The 18,654-nt window shown below is 42.9% G+C and overlaps 1 protein-coding gene across 8 annotated transcripts in view; it reads left to right on the top strand.

Annotated features, from left to right (window-relative positions):
* Positions 1–17,480, top strand: part of DUSP22 (dual specificity phosphatase 22) — a 72,393-nt gene extending 54,913 nt beyond the window's left edge. For 4 of the 8 annotated variants that reach the window (XM_086706455.1, XM_086706451.1, XM_086706448.1 and 1 more), the window contains 4 exons: positions 2,328–2,402; positions 5,260–5,431; positions 5,873–6,294; positions 7,714–17,395. In XM_086706455.1, coding sequence (XP_086562581.1) covers positions 2,328–2,402; positions 5,260–5,431; positions 5,873–6,055 — 430 coding nt within the window. In that variant the 3' untranslated portion in view covers positions 6,056–6,294; positions 7,714–17,395. Of the gene's footprint in view, positions 1–2,327; positions 2,403–5,259; positions 5,432–5,872; positions 7,538–7,713 lie in introns of all 8 variants that reach the window. The other 4 variants (XM_086706452.1, XM_086706449.1, XM_086706453.1 and 1 more) reach the window with 4 other exon arrangements.
* The last annotated feature ends 1,174 nt before the right edge of the window (positions 17,481–18,654 follow it).

Genomic DNA, 18,654 nt, shown 5'->3' with positions numbered 1-18,654 from the left:
TGCCCTTGGGCCAGGATTCTGCCAGTCACATCACAGTGCCCGCATCCCTTCATCCTTCTGTGTACTCTGCTACACTGCCTGGCTTCCATGGGCTTCTGCTTTACGGTCCTGTCTGAGGTCTGTTTCAGTGTTGACACTTCAAATTTCAGGAATTACAGCAGGAATCTTTTCTTGCCTGCTTTATACTAAGCAGTGTTTGCAAGTAGAGTTGCAATGTCTTGAGTCATTTTATAAGTTTATGTCTGGGAGCATTTGTGCCTGGGAATGTTAGCAAAAGCATGTCTTTCAATATTCTGGTAATTAGAAATTTTAGGTAAGAATATGGAGCCCTTGGGTTAGACACCTAGGACCTTCCATGTTTAGTGACATCATGCCTTATGGTGGGTTGTGGAATATGTACAAGTATGCATGCGCATTGAGTTTCCTGTATTGCTTCTCTGTCTTAATCTAGCTGGGCAGCTACACTTAGGTTGCTAAGTTTCTTCTGCATTTGATACCTGGCTGAGTTTGTTATGCCACACCTGAATTTGCCAATCTTTTTACATTCATTTGTCTTGTCATCCTTCATAGAACAATGGACCTAGCTTATGTAGTTAGAAACTACATCTCATTCTTCTCTGAATCTCCTGCAGCACAGTTCCTGGGAAATAGCACTCAGTTGGTGTTTAAAAGAAGATGAATTTATTCCATGGGCAACTTCAGGTGTTTTACTGCCTTACAAGTCATTCAAATGTAGAAGACCTCAAAAAGCATGTGCTCTGTAGGTTCCCTTGGAATATTTATAGTTAACCCACTAGGCAGTCCAGAATGTGCTCTAAGTGGTTGGTGCTGCCACACATATGTAGGAGAAAGGGTTTTTAAAAAGCTAAGGATCAGAAGAAATAAGGATCATGGTTTCATCATTATATAGGACTTTATGGTTTGCAAAGCATATTGGCATATATTACCTCATTCCACCCTGTAAGACATTATTCCCACTTTTTAAGTGAGGTTGAGGGAAATTAAGTGACTCTCCCAAGGTCACACAGCCAGTAAGCCACTGAGCAGGGATTGAAGCTGCACTTACCATTTTCCCACAGCTCTCTGGTGACATGCTGACAGGACCTACCAAAGTCAAGGGAGACCAATATGGGAGAATATGATTAACTTTTTCAAATCATCAGAAGTAAACTACTTTTTTTTAATGTTCATTTTTATTTTTGAGACAGAGATACAGAGCATGAGTGAGGGAGGGGCAGAGAGAGAGGGAGATAGAATCCAAAGCAGGCTCTAGGCTTTGAGCTGTCAGCACGGAGCCCGACTTGGGGCTTGAACTCACAAACTATGAGATCATGACCTGAGCCAAAGTCAGACGCTCAACTGACTGAGCCACCCAGGTGCCCCAGAAGTAAACTACCTTTTATTTATTTATTTATTTATTTAATTTTTTTTTTTTTTAACGTTTATTTATTTTTGAGACAGATTCCCTTGGAATATTCAGAGCATGAACGGGGGAGGGTCAGAGAGAGAGGGAGACACAGAATTCAAAACAGGCCCCAGGCTCTGAGCTGTCAGCACGGAGCCCGGCGCGGGGCTCGAACTCACCGACCGTGAGATCATGACCTGAGCCGAAGTCGGACGCTTAACCCACCAAGCCACCCAGGCGCCCCTATTTATTTATTTTTTAATGTTTATTTATTTTTGAGACAGAGAGAGACAGAGCATGAACGGGGGAGGGTCAGAGAGAGGGAGACACAGAATCTGAAATAGGTTCCAGGCTCTGAGCTGTCAGCACAGAGCCCGACGCGGGGCTGGAACTCACGGACCGCAAGATCATGACCTGAGCCGAAGTCGGCCGCTTAACCGACTGAGCCACCCAGGCGCCCCGTAAACTACCTTTTAAAACTGGGAAGCCTGCATGATAAGGACACCTTCTTCACCTGAACATCTGTGAATGTGCACAACTGGTGTGCAGATCATCAGTGTGGTTTCACTGCTATGGTCCTGAGCATTCAGGGGCACCAATGACCAATGGGATAGGCAGAAGCGCCCCCCCCTCCCCCCGCCACACACACACACGTACTGGTGAGCGGCAACTGTGTGTTTCAGGGATTCCTTGCAGAGAAATTCTGAAAATCCCAGAAGATGGGCAGCCCTTCCCAAGCCTCAGCATTGTGTATGAAAGGTTCTAAAGCTGAGGCAGCTCCAGACCCAGACAATGTGACCACGGTTTTGAAGCTGTGGGACTCTGAGACCTTTTCAAGAAACCTCAGATGGATTTTTTCTTTTCATCATATGTTGAGTAAAGTAGAGAGATGTCACTTCTCTCTTTTTTTCTCCCCCTACAGGACAAGACATTTCAAAGAAAGTATTAAATTCATTCACGAGTGCCGACTCAGGGGTGAGGGTTGTCTTGTACACTGGTATGTATGCCTCTACCTAATTAATAATAGCTTAGCATTTCTTCTCAACCTGATTTCTGTCAAGTGTTTTTCTGTGTGTGATTAATTATTTCAGCTCTTAATAGTTCGTCTACCATCTGAATCTTGAACATACACCCCATCTGACCCCTGCCATTTGTTAGTCATCATTAGTTTTTGATGACAGAGAACCCTATGTTTTTTTTTTATTTTCATTTTCACAGTAGGATTTCTGTAGTGACTGTCAAGGTTACTGGACAACAGAAAACTCTTTTCTAGCCTATGTCTATCATTCCCTCAAAACAGCCTCCTGTGGAGGGTACAGATTTTGTGGGCTCATCCCTGAAACTTCAGTGACCTTCCAAAACACCTTTTCTTTCTGGAGAGTTCTGATCACATATGTGGGTGTTTAGCATTGTATTAGTGTAACACCAAAATAACCATTTCTTCTACATATGCAGATTGGGGCTTTTATGTATGTTTAGCTTAGTACTTTGAAAAGATCTGAATAGATTCTTAGAAATAAATAGTTTATATATAGCTCTCTACCGCATTCAGCTATACTTTGTGCGGATATGTATATACATACACGAGTATGTACACACTGCAGAGAAAGCTGTTAAAACGCACATAATCCAAGGACAATGTACATAAAGTTCTTAGCACTGTACCTGGCACATGGTAAGCTCTCAGTGAGTGTTGGCTCTCATATTTTATTTTTTTATTTTTAATTTAAATATAGTTGACATTAGTTTCAGGTGTACAATGTAGTGATTTGACAATTATATATATTATGAAATGCTTGTTACCACTAGTATTCATACTAATCACATAACTAATATGTCAAAGGAACCAGTAGCCAACATCCTAGAGCTGGAACTCTGCTGTTCATTAAAGTGCAGGCTGAGCATTTCCCTCTTTATATTGAATGAGGCTCCATATTGAATACTCTTCAGCCACAGAAAAAGATAAGATCTTGCTATTTACAGCAACATGGATAGATCTAGAGGGTATTATGCTAAGTGAAATATGTCAGAGGAAGCAAATACCATAAGATTTTACTTATATGTGGAATCTAAAAAACAAAACACATGAATGAACAAACAAAAAACAAACAAAAGGCAGAACCAGACCTGTAAATACAGAGAACAAACTGATGGTTGCTGGAGGGGAGGAGGTAGGAGGATGGGCAAAATGGGTGAAGGGGAGTAGGAGATACAAGGTTCCAGTTTTGGAATGAATAAGTCATGGGTATAAAAGGTACAGCGTAGGGAATACAGTCAATGGTATTAGCATTGAATGGTGACAGATGGGAGCTACACTTGTGGTGAGCACGGCATAATGTAAAACTTGTAGAATCACCTGGAATTAATGTAACATTGTATGTCAACTATACACAGTTTTTTAAAAAAGAGATAATATTATATTGTAAAATATAGATATTTTTAAAAAGCTTAACAGTCCTTTGAGTTTCCCCAAAGAAGTTGCTGTTGCAGTGAAAGCTCTTTGGAAATGTGAAGTGATGTCTCCTGGGCTGCGTTGCTGCTGAGATTGGTGATAAACTTGTCTTGACCAAGGAGATCCATTGCTTGATATCCAGGAGAGCCATCAATGAAAACTAAACTGTTCAAAGGACCTGTAACCCATAATAGGAGAGCAGGGATAGTAGATAATTTGATTGCTTTAGAAAAAAACAGCATTCTGCAGTTTTATGCAGTTCTTGAAATAGTGTGATTTACCTTTTTACTTTTAAAAAGAGTAGGACATGTAACACATTGTGGGTTTTGTAATGGTAATCTACATTTGATTAAAAACACTTTGAGGAGTGCAGTTGGGACCATATAAGGGGAGTTCTGAAATCTTGTGCCTGTGCTTCTGTGGCTCCTGGTGAATTAGAATCTCTAGGTTTGTACCCCAAGAGGATGTATTTTTTTAAAAGCTCTCAGTATTTCTGAAATAAAGCCCTAAGAAAGAGCCACTACTTGAGAGTCATTGTTTTATTATTATTATCATCATCATCATCATCATCATCATTTGAATATGTGTAGATATGATATTCTAGGAATTTGTATTTCATATGGTTGTATAAATCTGAAGATAGGCTTTTCTAAAAATGAGAAATTTTCTAAACTTCCCCATATTAAACCGTTGCTAGAACACTCTAAATCTGATGCAGCACAGCCTTCTGTGACCACCTTAATTTGCATATGCATTTAAAATTGGTCCCTTACTCAGTCTGCCTGATATAATTAACCGTTCTTGACCCATACATCCCAGAGCACATGGAATGTGTCCTCTCTTGTACTCTGCTTAGTTATGTCAAGAAGAATAAATATTTCCTAAGAGCTTCTGTATTTAATGGGTTTTTCAGTTATAGATTTAGTTTTCATTTATCTAAGAAAACCAGACTTAAAAAAAAATGAAGTCTTCTAAACTGCTGCAGTTTATGAATAGATTTATTGCATAGATCCAAGACCCTTCAAGTTCCTTTGATGTGCTTTGGTTAGTTTTTTTTTTTCTGTCCTGGGAAATGGGGAATATGTGAAGAGGGGCTAGGAAACATAGAAAATCATAAAACTGAAGTGTCCAAAGCCATAGCCAGTAGGAAATCTACAAAAAAAATGAGGCTAACACAGATACTGAATGCCTGAGATTCTAGTGTATAATAAAGTAGAAGCATATAATAAAGTAGAAGCTTATATGTTTCTGAATAATTTCATACTGGCTTGGTGTCCACTCATAATCCAAGGCAGGATGACTTTCTCAAACGAGATCCACAGAATCTCCTGCTCTCAGTGAATCATAGGATAGACTTCTGGACTGAAACCCTTTGCCCATGTGAGTTCTTTTGGCCCTACAGCCTGGCTGGCGTCTCCAGGAGCGTGACTCTGGTGATCGCATACATCATGACTGTCACCGACTTTGGCTGGGAGGATGCCCTGCACACTGTGCGTGCAGGGAGGTCCTGTGCCAACCCCAACCTGGGCTTCCAGAGACAGCTCCAGGAGTTTGAGAAGCATGAAGTCCACCAGGTAACCATGTTCAGGAGACTTTGGTGATGTAAACAGCAGCCCCTGGGAAGATGCCACAATCTTTCTGTACATCATGGAGGTTGGAGTTAGAAAGGCCCACAGAAGACATCTAGTCCAAGAATGCCCCACCTGCATCCCCATTAAAGTCCTCAGCTTAGAACATATCTTTTACCATCAGACCCAATATTAGCTTCTGTTTATCTCCCTTTGGGTCAAGTACCATTTTCTTGGTTTGGCTTGCTTTCATGTCCTCAGGCCACAATCTGGAAGAAGCAGTTATTTCTCTTGCTTGACACTGGCTGGCCAACCACAGACCCATGATTACCCAATGCCTATTTATTCCTTGTTTATATGTGGCAAAATCTGTACCGTTAAGTAATGGGTAAAATCTATGTGAATGCAGGTGTGTGTGTGACATTTTGGTTTTTTTAACTTCTCCAGTACCGACAGTGGCTGAAGGAAGAATATGGAGAGAGCCCTTTGCGGGATGCAGAAGAAGCCAAAAACATTCTGGGTAAATATAAAGAGCAAGGGCGTGTGGAGTCCCAGCCTGGTACGAGGCGGTGGAGCAGCTTTCAGACCCTGCCTCCTCTGGCCTACAGCAACTATACGACGGAGACCTAATAACAGAGTGATCTGGTGCCTGCCTTTCCATCCCTTGTCTTCAGTGCATTTCTGCTGGGTGCCCTGGAATACTGACTGCCCCCATGGAGGACAGGAGAGGGAGGGTGGCGAAGGTGGATCCAGGCTTCTTCTCCATGAACCCACCCCAGGCCCCTTCACTCAGCCAACTTCTGCCCTGCCTGAGCGTGGGGAGTCTGCTTGACTGCCCCGTACCAACTCATGTGTGCACCTGTGTGCAGGCAAGTGTGCATGTGTGCCCATGAGCATGAATGTTCATATTGCAGCAACAGTAACAAAATCCATGCTGACAGCCTTGGTATCACCACCCTTCCTTTTTCCAAGACTCCACATGGAAGTCATTTGAAGTTAACATTTTAAAAGCTTCTCAGCCGGAAGCAGCCTGTGGCTGTGAGCAAACAGAATCCAGGGTGGTCATGGTGAGAGCAGCAGGAGTCCAGACTCCCTCCTGAGTGTTGTTCCAGTGGCCCTGGAAGACAGAGAAGGGGTGCTCTGAGCATTGCCTCAATCTTTCAGTGAAAGTGTCCCAGGCTGTGGCTCCTACCACCTCAAGTCAAGACCCCCTTCTCAGCCCATCATATCCCTGAGTTCTACTTAGTGTTTGTTCTTGGTGGCACTGACTATATTTAAGTTCCATGGGGAGACCAACCACTTCAACCCAGGCTGTATGCCCAGAGCGCCCTTCCTTTCTACTCCTGTCCAGCTTCACTTGCTCTCAACCTCTTGTTCTCTTGCTGTTAGCACTCTGCAAGGGCCTCTTTGCAACATTTGCATGCATCTTCAGGAATTGGGAAGAGCATTTATTAGGCACTGTAGCAAGTTTGCATTTAAAAATACATTTTAAAATGCCTGAGCACTTATTAAGCACTTTTGTGTATGCTGTGGATTTGATATTCGACCTCAGCTACCTCATTAAATGTTTTTTGAAAAGGTGTTTTCGTTACTGTAATCAACTCATAGTTGAAAATGTTTGGTCATGATTGCTTTTGAAGCCAAAGTACAAAAGCATCAGTATCAATGGGCTATTTAAAATTTTTGACTGGAGCTCCAATGATGCTTTCTAGTGGGTAAAATTTCACATTCAGGCCGAGGCCAGCAGGCCTGGAGAATGTCTGCAGTTTGCAGCGTGGCGCAGCAGGAATCTTGGAATGCTGCGAGCAATCTCGTGGTTCAGTCTTTTATACCACCTCAAATTGTTTAAACACACAAAGCCACAAGAATGAAAAAGTATGCTTGGCCTCTCCCAGAAAAGATGTTGCAACCCAGTTTCTCCAAATTCCACCAACAAAAGAGCCCCTGAATAAGAAGAGCAGTTTTCCTGTGCACATAGAAGGTATGTCACAGGTGAGCTCTTTGGGGACCAGAGAAAACTCTACACACCCACATAGGCCCCTGATATACACTGGGAAAGGGAAGCGTGGCCATGGACTTTTCCATCTACAGCTGAAATAATTTGTCTATAAGGTACATTTTTTTTTCTTAAACCAAAAAGAAATGTGAATATGTTCACAGAAATAATATTTAGGATATCAGCTGGAATCCTTAAATATGTGTGTACATTTATGAACATCTAAATGTATTCTTATAGGTCTTAAAATGTTGCTTTAATATTTGTTGCCAGTAATATTCTTTCTCCACAGCCACTCCAAGAATTCTGAAGTACTGGGCCTTTCTCAGAAGACTGTAATGTACCTGAAGTTTCTGAAATATTGCAAAGCCACAGAGCTTAAGGCTGGTGCTGCCAAAAAGAAAAGCAACCTAGAGTTTATTTTTAAGTATCCAGAAGTGATTTGTAAACTTGTTTTTCATTTTAAATTGACTACATGTGCGATGGTGGTGATATATGTTGAGAACTAAGGGTACTCTTTTAGCAAGAGAAAATATTTTTACCTTAATTCCACTGCTGCATCAATTTCTTTAACCTTAACTTTGATGTTTAAGCAATTTTTTAAAATGTTTGTTTATTTTTGATAGAGATGGAGACAGAATGCGAGTGGGTTAGGGGCAGAGAGAGAGGGAGACGCAGAATCTGAAGCAGGCTCCAGGCTCCGAGCTGTCAGCACAGAGCCTGATGCGGGGCTCAAACTCATGAGCTGTGAGATCATGACCTGAGCAAAGTTGGGCACTCAACCGACTGAGCCACCCAGGCGCCCCATGTTTAAGCAATCTGAAGAGCCCTGCTGCACTGCTTTGGTTACTATTTAGTAATCATGATTGCTTCTCATGAGAATTACGCTGTGTAAACTCTGCCCATATGTTCTTCAATTCCCCAGCTTGGGACATATCTCTTGGTGTGTGTTTCACCCATGGTTTGCCTTCTCCGTGGTGGAATTTACCAAGCAAGAGCTACACATTTTTGTTAACAAAAGGCAACCTAGCATTTAACTTCATGGGCAATGCATTCTTCCTGAGGTGAGGGGTGGACACTGTATGTGTTTCTGCCTATGAGGGTCATGATACAGGATTGGAGCCTGCTCTCATAGCAGTAATGCTGGTTTAATTGCAGAGGCAATGAAAAGTAAATTAATTTCACCATGAGAGAAAAATTGGTCTTCAATGTGAACAGAAAGAAATTCATAAATTGGACTTATAGTTTGTTTGCACACGTGTGAGAACTGAATATTTGGCACCCCTGGAATTATTGCACTTATCTCAGGGGTGTGCAGCCCAGGTACTCCATGATCATTTGCTGCACATTGTTGAATGCAGTTTATTCTGATTCCGTATTCAGCTTTTAATTTGAAGAAACACACACTGGCCTAAAGAGCAATTTAAGTCAATTTCCTAAATTTTCCATTTCTAAATCCAGGGGAGAAGGAAGGAAATTTGACTTTTTAGTCTAAGGATAGGGTTGGCTTGAACTAAGGGCAGGTGAACACAGGAGCTGATGTACCTGGACCCTTTAACTGTAGGTGGCAGGCTTGACCTGTGTTCTGAGTTTCTGCTTCAACCAGGGAGGGGCTCAGGAAAGGGGCTGGGAGCTGTGTGTTGGGATGAAGAGGACCCTCTGTACTGGCAACAGCCCCTGATGGGTGTGAGATGATACACAGTGATCAGTTTGGGTCATTAAAATGCTTATTCTGACTCAGCAGGCCTGCCTGAATGTAGTACAGGTAATCTAGTTGTAGGAACCTTTGAGTACTACCATGTGTCATACTTAAAAGCCCCAAGATGTTTCCACTTCCCACTTGTGAGGATATGCCAGAGCCTTGTCTCTGGAAAACTCAGGGAAAATGGCCAAGGCTGAACACAGAGCCTCAGGAAGACCTCTGTTCTGTGTGTAGGACATGAGGCGGCAGAATTAGGAAAACAGGTTTGTTGGCAATGGCCCCAATCCAATAGGGTCACCCACCCCTTGCAGCCTGACATCCTTTCCTGTCCACTTCTTCTTGCTATAGGATGAGATCTGGCACCAACAATAATCATCTAATAATTGGTGTTCTGTGGGTTACAAAGTATCACTGCAAAGCTTTATAAACCCACAGTCAGGGTTATTCATTTGAGTCTCAAAGAGGCTAAGAAATACACTGGAAAGTGAAAATGTTAGTGCTTCTTTGCCTGAATCTGGATCTTTTGATCCCAAATCAGTGGGTAAAGTGAGAGGGAGGGGCTGAGCCACCTCTGGGCTTTGCACTTAGAAGTTTGTGAGCCTCTAATGAGGGCTAAGGGAGAACAAGCACCCCTGTAGCAAAGCTGCATGGCTACTGAAGCCAGAACCTCTATTTGCTTCTCCCCTTTTCTCCCTGGAGAGTTTGTTTTGATCCCCATTAATGGTGTTGACAGGAAAATTGACAATTACAGAGTAAGTCCTAAGGACTAGTATAGGTGCTCCCAAAATGTGTGGGAAAGGGAAAGAGAAACACCATTCCAGTTTTGGGGTGAGTTAGGCAGTGTTCAGGGAAGGTATCTTGGAAAAAGTGATACCTAATTTGAGACTTGAAGCTTAAGTGCTAGAATTAGCTGGGCATAGTGGGAGGAAAGGGAGTCCAGGCCCAGGCTCAGCATGCATATTAAGTTGGTGGCATGAGGGAACACAGTGCACTGGGGTGACCCCAAGTCATTGTGTAAACTAAAGCAAGAACCAAGGGGTGGGCATTGGTGGTAAGTGGTACAGACAAAGCTGCACACACAAGCAAAGACTCAGCTGGCCAAGGTGATACCATTGCTTAGTGTCTGTTGTATAATAACTGGTTTACTTCTTATACCAGCCCTTGGAGCTGATCAACCTCAGAGGTCAGGTGCCCTGCCAGCTTTCCACAGACTGATTCTTGAGCTTGGAACCTCATGAGCAGCATGAGTACCATTATGCAGATATAATGGGTATAATGGGTGGGGGCTCATTGAATGTGCTGGAGCAAGCAGGAACCATGGTTGGTGTGTAGGTGGAGAATTAAGGCGGGGGGTGGCAGTCAGGGGGCAGCTGTTATGTCATCCAGGTGATTGAAACTAGTGCCCTGAACAGGGTCATGGTGGTAGAGATGAAAAGGGACAAAGGAGGCAAATAGATTTGGGATTGAGGGAGGTTGGGGAGGGAGAAGCAAATGCTCTTAGTATTGGGATGAACATGGGGGACTATGGGTTTTGTGGCCTTGCCACTCTGGAATCTTCCAACACAGTGGTTCTTTGTACCAGTATCCTCCTTCCCCATGATGATTGTTTGTAGGATCTGAAATGTCAAGGTTAGATTTAAGGGGGCTGCCAGACCTAGGACCTCCAAAGGCAGTCATCCCAGCTCTGCAGATTAGGGCCTCAAGTTTATCCGTGTACACAGGACAGACTCCCTGGAATAGACTCATGACAATTAATGTGGAATTCAAATGTCCAGTTTCATAATTTATCATGAAAATTTATGAAATTTTTCATAAATGAAAACCAATTTTATTCACTAGACTATCTCTTTCATTATCAAGATTTGTGAGGGAAGCCAAATTAGTCATTAGGCATTGTCTTGTTGAGATGGACATGGAGCTAAGAGCCTTAGTGGTGTGCAGGGAGTAATCCTGATCTGGCATCCCCCATGATTGGAGTGCTTTTCCCATAACATGCTTGAGTGGTGTTTCTGCCAGGCTCCTGCTTTGCTTCCTGAAGTCACTTTTCCAGGGTCTAGCAGACTACCCAGTTTATATACTTTTTTTTTTCCCCAAGGTTTATTTTAAATCCTGTTTTTTAGAGCACCTTCATTAACCTTGGGTATTCTTGTGTGTCTTCAAAAGCATTTATGCTTTTCCGTGAAGATGAGTTCCCACTAGTGGCTTTTTTATTTATTAGGTGCTTGTTCTTTCTAGTTTCTGTCTCAGCAGGGAACCCCATTTCCAACTTCTGGGGCTTCTTTGTGTTACTCATGCACAGAGACAGCCTATAAATTCTGGTGATTTGTGTGCATATGTGTGTGCACATACACCTGTGTTTTTTTGGTTTTTAGTTTTTAGAGAAATCTTTAACTTTCAGGAGAGTCTTGCGTACAACAACAAAGGTACCTTGAACTCGGGTACCCTAGATGGCAGGTACCTGGAACACCCAGGGAAATGTCAGAGCTCATGTTGCACAACCAGAGCTGGTCATAAAGGGCTGCTCTTTGCACCAGTATCTAGTCATAAAAATAGGGAACACACTAAAATTCAAAACCCTGTGATCCCACACTAGATGACTCCTCCCATCCTGGCCCTAAGTTATTAATAATTTTATTAAGAATGTGCTTTCAACACGCTTATATTTATATATGTACTTAACAAGAAATCACCAAGACTTCAGAGGGAAGTTCCTCTTCCCTTTCCTTTTTATTGCCCAGAGAAAGGGAGAAACTGAGAAGCAAAAAAAAAAAAAAAAAAAAAAAAAAGCTGCCTTTGATTTGTAACTGAAGGCTTGAGCATGTCAGTCATTCCCTTAGGATTTAGTAGGGTCTCCTTAAACCTTGGGCTCATCAAGACCGTCATGGACTTGGATTCATATAACACAATGGCCACATTTCATCATGCAGAGAGATCTTGACACTTTGCTCTTATTTTCCTACCCCTGCTATAGATCTTGAGACCTGTCACTGCAATAACAGTACATAATTAGTTAAGCCAGTACCAAAATTAGTAATCAAAATTAGTATCTATTTTGCAGCTTAGGCTTAACCACCTAATAAGCATCTGACTAAAGGTTACAAGTGCTGTGTCTGTGTCTCTTTCCATCTGGGGAAAGAATTGCCAGTACGTTTTTGAACATCTGCAAGTTTGGGTTTATTTTGACTCTGGATATCTTATGCAAACTGTTGATCAAGAGTTAGTAATTTGCAGTTAATTTTCCTGAAGCTTCTAGTTCAGTTATTAGAGTCTGGTGTCAAAAGAGCTATTTTAGCAGGTGACTGAAATTACTAGGCAGTTCAACATTCTGAGTGTGGTGTTCACTGTTTATTTAGAAGTAGGGTTAAGAGAAGATGTTTTAGATAGGATTATACCTGATCATAGCCTTTACACAAAGGCCTATTTAAGAAAACTGGAGAGAGGGGGAAAAATAAAACTGATTTTTACAGGGTTAACAATTCCTTCTAGGAATAATGTCACTTGCAACAATTTTGGGAAACAACACTGATCATGCCATTTCACCATTTGTCCAACTTGACCCAAGAAGACCCCATTACAGAGGCCTTTCCACTCAGCTGCTCAGTCCTCCAGGGCCCACATCAGTGACAAGTGAAAATATAAATAAGAAGTTGCCATCGACATTATGTTGGCCTCTCTCTCCCCTCAGAGTCCATTTATCATCAAGTGTTTTGCCCTCAGTTTCTTGTGCCCTTCCCAGAAGTGGCCAAACCAGCACAAACAGGAACCATACTTTCTAGTGAGCAGGTTTGCCTTTTGTTGGTTGGCTGTGGGATTCCCCAAGGCACTGATATGGAGCCTTTTGGGAAAATAAAAATCAAAAGGCCTCTACATTGTGCACTAAAGAAATGTCACCTTCTGCTTTGCAAAGGGTGTGCCCTTCAAGGCAAGAGACCCAAGTGGCACTGAGCTTCCTCAGAATGGGAGTCCCTAGAGAAACTTGTCATGTGCCAGGAGTCAAATGTTTGGATGCTCCTTGGTTTGTGTTAAGCCACACTGATGTGGTGACAGACAGAAAGTCAAGAAGGTGTGAGAGGAGAGGACCATTTCTTGACTGTTTTCAGAGGCCTTCATGGATCTCCCCAAATCAGGTGCATCCCAGAGGTGTATTGCAGGTGTGGGCTAAAACCCACATTTCATGCCTTGATATTCACTTCCCCACAGCACACAGCCCTGTTCTCTGCTTTGCCAGAGCTCCTTCCTATTATCTTCCACCTTCCAGGAGGAGGAAGGCACAGGTCCTCACTAAGCAGGTTGGGGGATAGAGGTGGTACTTAGTAAATGAGAGGCTAGGGCCCTGGACTGGTGACCAGGAAGCCAAGATAGTCACATGTCAGGCAGGCCTGACTCAGGTCCAGTTTCATCCTGGTTCTCTGGAATACCTTGGGGAAGTCCCAGAGGAGGCAGCCCACTCATGTGGGGAACTTCTTCTAAGACGGGAGTGAAAGAAGCTCACTAGGAGGGATGAGCAGTGCTAGAGGGTACCCTGTGTCATGGCACAGTGATGTGGCCAGAGGCAGCCTCACAGCTTTCCTGGGTGGCATTTTATGTGTCTATAAATGCCCTTCTAATCCTGAAGAGCTCACATCTGGATAACAAGACAATCAATCTTGTGATAGTCAACAATTATTGAGTACATAATGTGGGAGAGAAGCTGGCATTGAGATTTTTCCTTGAAATCACTTCTGGCAACAATCCTGTTGGATAGATTTTACTATTATCACCATTTTTCAGATGAAGAAACCAAGTTCTAGAGAACTTGAGCATTTCCCAGTCTCAATGCCATAAAGTGGCCAAGTGAGAAGTAGAATCCAAGCAATCTGACTGAGGTGTGCGTAAATGTCACCACTCCTTTCAAAATGCCACTACCTCTCCGAGGCTAAGCTAATGAAATACTAACAGTCATGTGCTTTCATGTTCAAGTTTTTTTTCTGAAGGTGGGTTTACATTAGATCACAGGAATAGTGGGGAGATTAAGGTGGAAGATAGGTAGATATATGTAAGTAGGCACATGAGAAAGACTTTTTTTTTTCTTTTCATCAAAGCCTGCCCATTGTGCATACACTATGGCTACCACACATACTTCTGACTGGGCATTTCTGACTTAGCCTAGAGTAGCAGGCAGAGTACTGAGATGTCCTGGGGCTCCAGGAAGTGCTTTGCAAGAAAACAGAATGGCCCATGTGTGTATGGGAAGGGGGATGGGGCTAATGCCTGGTACTTTAAGCAGATGGTATTTTGTACTTGATGTACCATCATTACATAAATGGAGGAACTTCTGTGAGGGTTTTGCAAGAAGATTAGGGATTTGCTGTCATTCAAGTCAAATAACTCAAATGAAGACACTCATTGAGGACAGAGACATGGGAAGCAACAGTGGATGTCAAAGCAACCAGAGACTGACAGGACCTCCTTCCAACCCCTGGGGCTGAGGGCCAGGGCTGGGAGATGGAGTTACTATAGCCAAGTAAGAAGTGGGCTGTGCAGGGCTGTCCAGAAGGACCTGGGCAAGGAAGGTCTTTAAGAAGTATGGGAGGTTGGGAGGGAGCAGAGTAGAAATTTCCCATCTGATGTCCTCCTGTCCTATCTCCCTGAACCTAATGGGAAGCTGGCCAGCAGAGGATTCTGTATGCTGTGATCTTGGGGGACAGAACAGGATGATTGCCATACAACAGGCAGACCTGGAACTCAGCCTTGGGTAGGGCGGAGATTCAGTGATAGGATGGAGGAAGTGCCACAAGCTTCCAAGAAGTATCTGAGTGTCAGCAAGCTGATACTAAAAGTGGGTCTGAGTAGGGAGTCTGGTTCTCCTACACACTTTGTCCTGAAGTGTGCTATCTGAAGCTTGGCCTGTGACTCACTGCTTTCATCTGTAGAGAGCATTTAGAATCATCCATGCCTGCCAATGTGCCCTCACTGATCTGTGCTTTCCTATGGCCTAGCTGGTGAAATGGCATCCCCTGAGAGAAGACCACCAGGGTCAGGTGGCATCTGAGCATCTGCTACAAACTTTGCCCTTGTGAGAGTCCCCCCTCCTCCGGACCACAGCCCATGAAGAGCAGGGGAGGATATTCTGCAGTGCCTCAACCATGCTACAGTGCCCACAGCTCACTGGGAGAACCACTTCATGAAATGTTTATAGAGCTAGCACCGTTCAGACTGCCATGAGGGAAAGGAAAATGAGGCAGGGCAGCCTTGTCTTCAGATTTTGAGTTGGGGATAGAAGAGAGTCACTCCCAAATGTTCTGTGAACAAATGCTGAGCATAGAAGCATGAATGCAGGCCAAGTGGACCACGGATGCTTCACAGAGAGTGTCCTGCTAGGAAAACTTGGAAGAAGAATCAAGTGCATCCAGGGAAGAGGGTGATACACAGGTAAAGGCACAGGCAAGAGTGAACATGGTGTACTTGGAAGTCCAAGACCTTAGAGAAGGTGATTGTGAGGGAGGTGAGGGTTGGAAAGTAGAGTGCTTAATCCCGTCCTGTTGTATAAACTGTAGGCAGCCGTGGGAGGGCCTTGGATTGATTTGGGTCCACCAGGATGGGCTAGAGTCAGGAAGTTCAAGCAGTTAGGAGACAGGCTCACTGGATGCCCCCATGGGACCTCTCCAATGACAAATCTACCAAGTGAGGCAACATATATAGTTACCACCTTGAAGTAATTATAGGCAGTGCTGGTTTGCTTTCTCCAGAAGCAGAAACAGAGTTAGGGGTACAAAGGATTATTGGCAGATAGCATCTGTGACAGGAGGGCAGTGGGGCTGTCAGGAAGACAGTCCCACCTCCCCATCAGAGTAGCCTAGGGGCAGGCATGGCTGGTTGCCTCAGAAGAATGGCCTGAGCTGCCAGAGAAGGCACCCCTGAGAAGTCAGAGCTCAGGGATACTTACCATTCTCACACAGTAGGACAGCCTGATGCTCTCCAGGGACACCTGGTACTAAAGTGCAACCTTGCAGAGATTTGTCTCCACAGTGTCTCATACAGCAGGACTTCCCAAAATGCTTCGCCCAAACTCCAGTGCTGGATTCTTCAATGTGGCTTGGTCATTTGGGTGCCTCTGGCAACTGAAAGCCCTCTCCCCTCTTCTCTCCTTCTCCCCTTGTCCCCCCTCTATCCTCCTGCCCCCTCTCCCTCCTCCCTCCTTCCTCCTCCTTCACTCCCCCTCCTCCCCTCTTCCCCCCAGTTCTCAGATTAGAACTGGGTGTAGAGAAGGTTGAAAACAATGCCAGGGTTTAGCGGATTCCAACCATTCTCCTCACAATAATTGCAGCCTCAGCTGCCACCAGGGATGCAGCAGGACCTCTCCACTCCTGGGGCAGGAGATGTACAGACACACTGTTTATATAGCATTTATTAAAAACAAGCTTTAGTAACAAGTAAAAGAGAATCTTTTATTACCATCCAGAGCCACAATCCTAAACCATTCCAGTGATAAAATATGTCTCCCCTGAAAACTTACTTTGTTGATCTAAGTTTAAACAGTGGCTGTCTAGAGTTTTAATAAGATATACATAAGCTTAAAATGTACATGTTTTTATTATATCCTTTAATTAACAATATGTTCTACATGGAAGTGAGTGTGGAGAACTCCCAGTTAATGGGCATGAGTGGGACATAGGAAATCAACTGGTCGGTTGTGTTGTTTTGTTTTTCTTTTCTTTTCCAGTAAATTCAGAGTGATTTGGAATCCAAGCTCCATGGGGCAAGTTTGGTCTCCAGTCTCTGCGAGATTACATTTCTGCATTTGCAGAGTAGATTTGAAATAACCAAGGGTTTTATACTCAGTTCCTTTAATCTGGCATTCTGAGTGACCACTTGAATGTTTACTTGTCTAAATATTTTTGGCTGCAGACATATTAGAAAACCACAAGAATTGGTCCCAAAGAAACCTAGACATGCTATTTATAGAATTTGATGTGGAATGGGATTTTTATGCATCTTGCCCTATCTTATCTTTTTAGTTAACACTTTTTCTACCTACTTGTGTATCTGTTGTTCAACATGAAATAAATTTTTCAAAATAAACTAAGTGTTCTATGACCAATGATGAGTGAAGATCAACTGACAAATCTCACATAAAGAGAAGTTCAGTTTTGACAAAATCATTGACAAATTCATAGAAGTTATGGCTTAAAAATTGTAATTATTCATTAATGTGGCAGACCAACATCTAGGTATATGTTCCTCCCATTTTTCAACATATGCATTACTGTAATTAAAGAGTATTCATACATGACTTTTTCCTTTTTACTGTGATTTTTTTTTATTTATTATGATAATACAAAATTCAATAAAAGAACATTTTTACAGCATGTGTAAAATGGCCCCTATTATTCTTTACTTCATGACCATTACTGATTGTCACATAGAGGATCCAGGTGTGAAATGCACAGGTATGATTCTGGGTTCACAAGATCCTTCAGTGAAAAACAAAACACATTTTTATGTGCTTCACTTTCTTCTTTCTGTATCAGTCCTCTTTCCTTAGGCAATATTGGAGGCCCTGAAAGCCTGTCTGATTTCACTGTAGCCTGCATTAGTGGGTGCCCTGTGCCCCTATTCTAATTTGGTTTTATCACATTTCCTAACATGTAAGATTTGGCTGTTTCCATTCTCTATAGAGACAACAGTGAAAAGATAATGAAAATTCTCCAGCTTTTCACGTGTTTCTTTCATTTTTTCTGGTTCTTTCTTCAAAGATAATTAAAGATTACTTTGGTATTTTTGAGGACGGTGGGTGGGAAAGCTGCTTTATTTTCCCTGTGCTGTGTTCTCCTGTGGGTATACCTTCCATTAAGAAGCTCATTATGAGAGGGGCGCCTGGGTGGCTCAGTTGGTTGAACGTGAGACTCTTGATTTCAGCTGAGGTCATGATCCCAGGATCATGGGATCAAACCCCATGTCAGATTCCATGCTGAGCATGGAGCCTGCTTAAGACTCTCTCTCTCTCTCCCTCTGCAACTCTCACTCTATCTCTAAAATTAAAAAAAAAAAAAAATTAAAAGAGGCTCATTATACAAAATTCTACATTTCATAAGAGGTCAATGGAGGCTGAAGTTTCCCTTTTCTCTTTGTTAAAGAATTCCCATTAGTGTGTCTTTAAATTACCATCTCCCTTAATATATTTCATAGAGTCAGGTATAAAATTACTCCATGTATATATAACTTATTAAGGCTACTTCTTCTATTGAAAACATCACAGTACACCTCTCGTGATGGGACCTAATTAAAATATTTGTGCAGTTTTGATAACTCCCAGTCATAAAACATATCCTTCCTCTGTGCCAAAAATCACCAAGTCCTTTGGTCTAACAGAAGTATAGGCTTCTACCAGTAGACCATTAGCTTCTTGAAAACAGGACCTGGTGCACAATAGGTGCTTACATTCTTTTCTACCATGAACTCTTGTCCTGTGGTTTTCTTTGCTCCTGCCAGCCTTTCCTGCTGTCAGAACCTCTTATGGTCTTGCTCTGTTTAGGTGGTCGCTGCACCCTT

This window comes from Puma concolor, chromosome B2 (genome assembly GCF_028749965.1).
Source record: "Puma concolor isolate L17-30 chromosome B2, mPumCon1.1.hap2, whole genome shotgun sequence".
Lineage (NCBI taxonomy): Eukaryota > Metazoa > Chordata > Mammalia > Carnivora > Felidae > Puma > Puma concolor.
The sequence above is the reverse complement of the archived record's forward strand: the minus strand, read 5'-3'. Positions and strand labels throughout refer to the sequence as shown.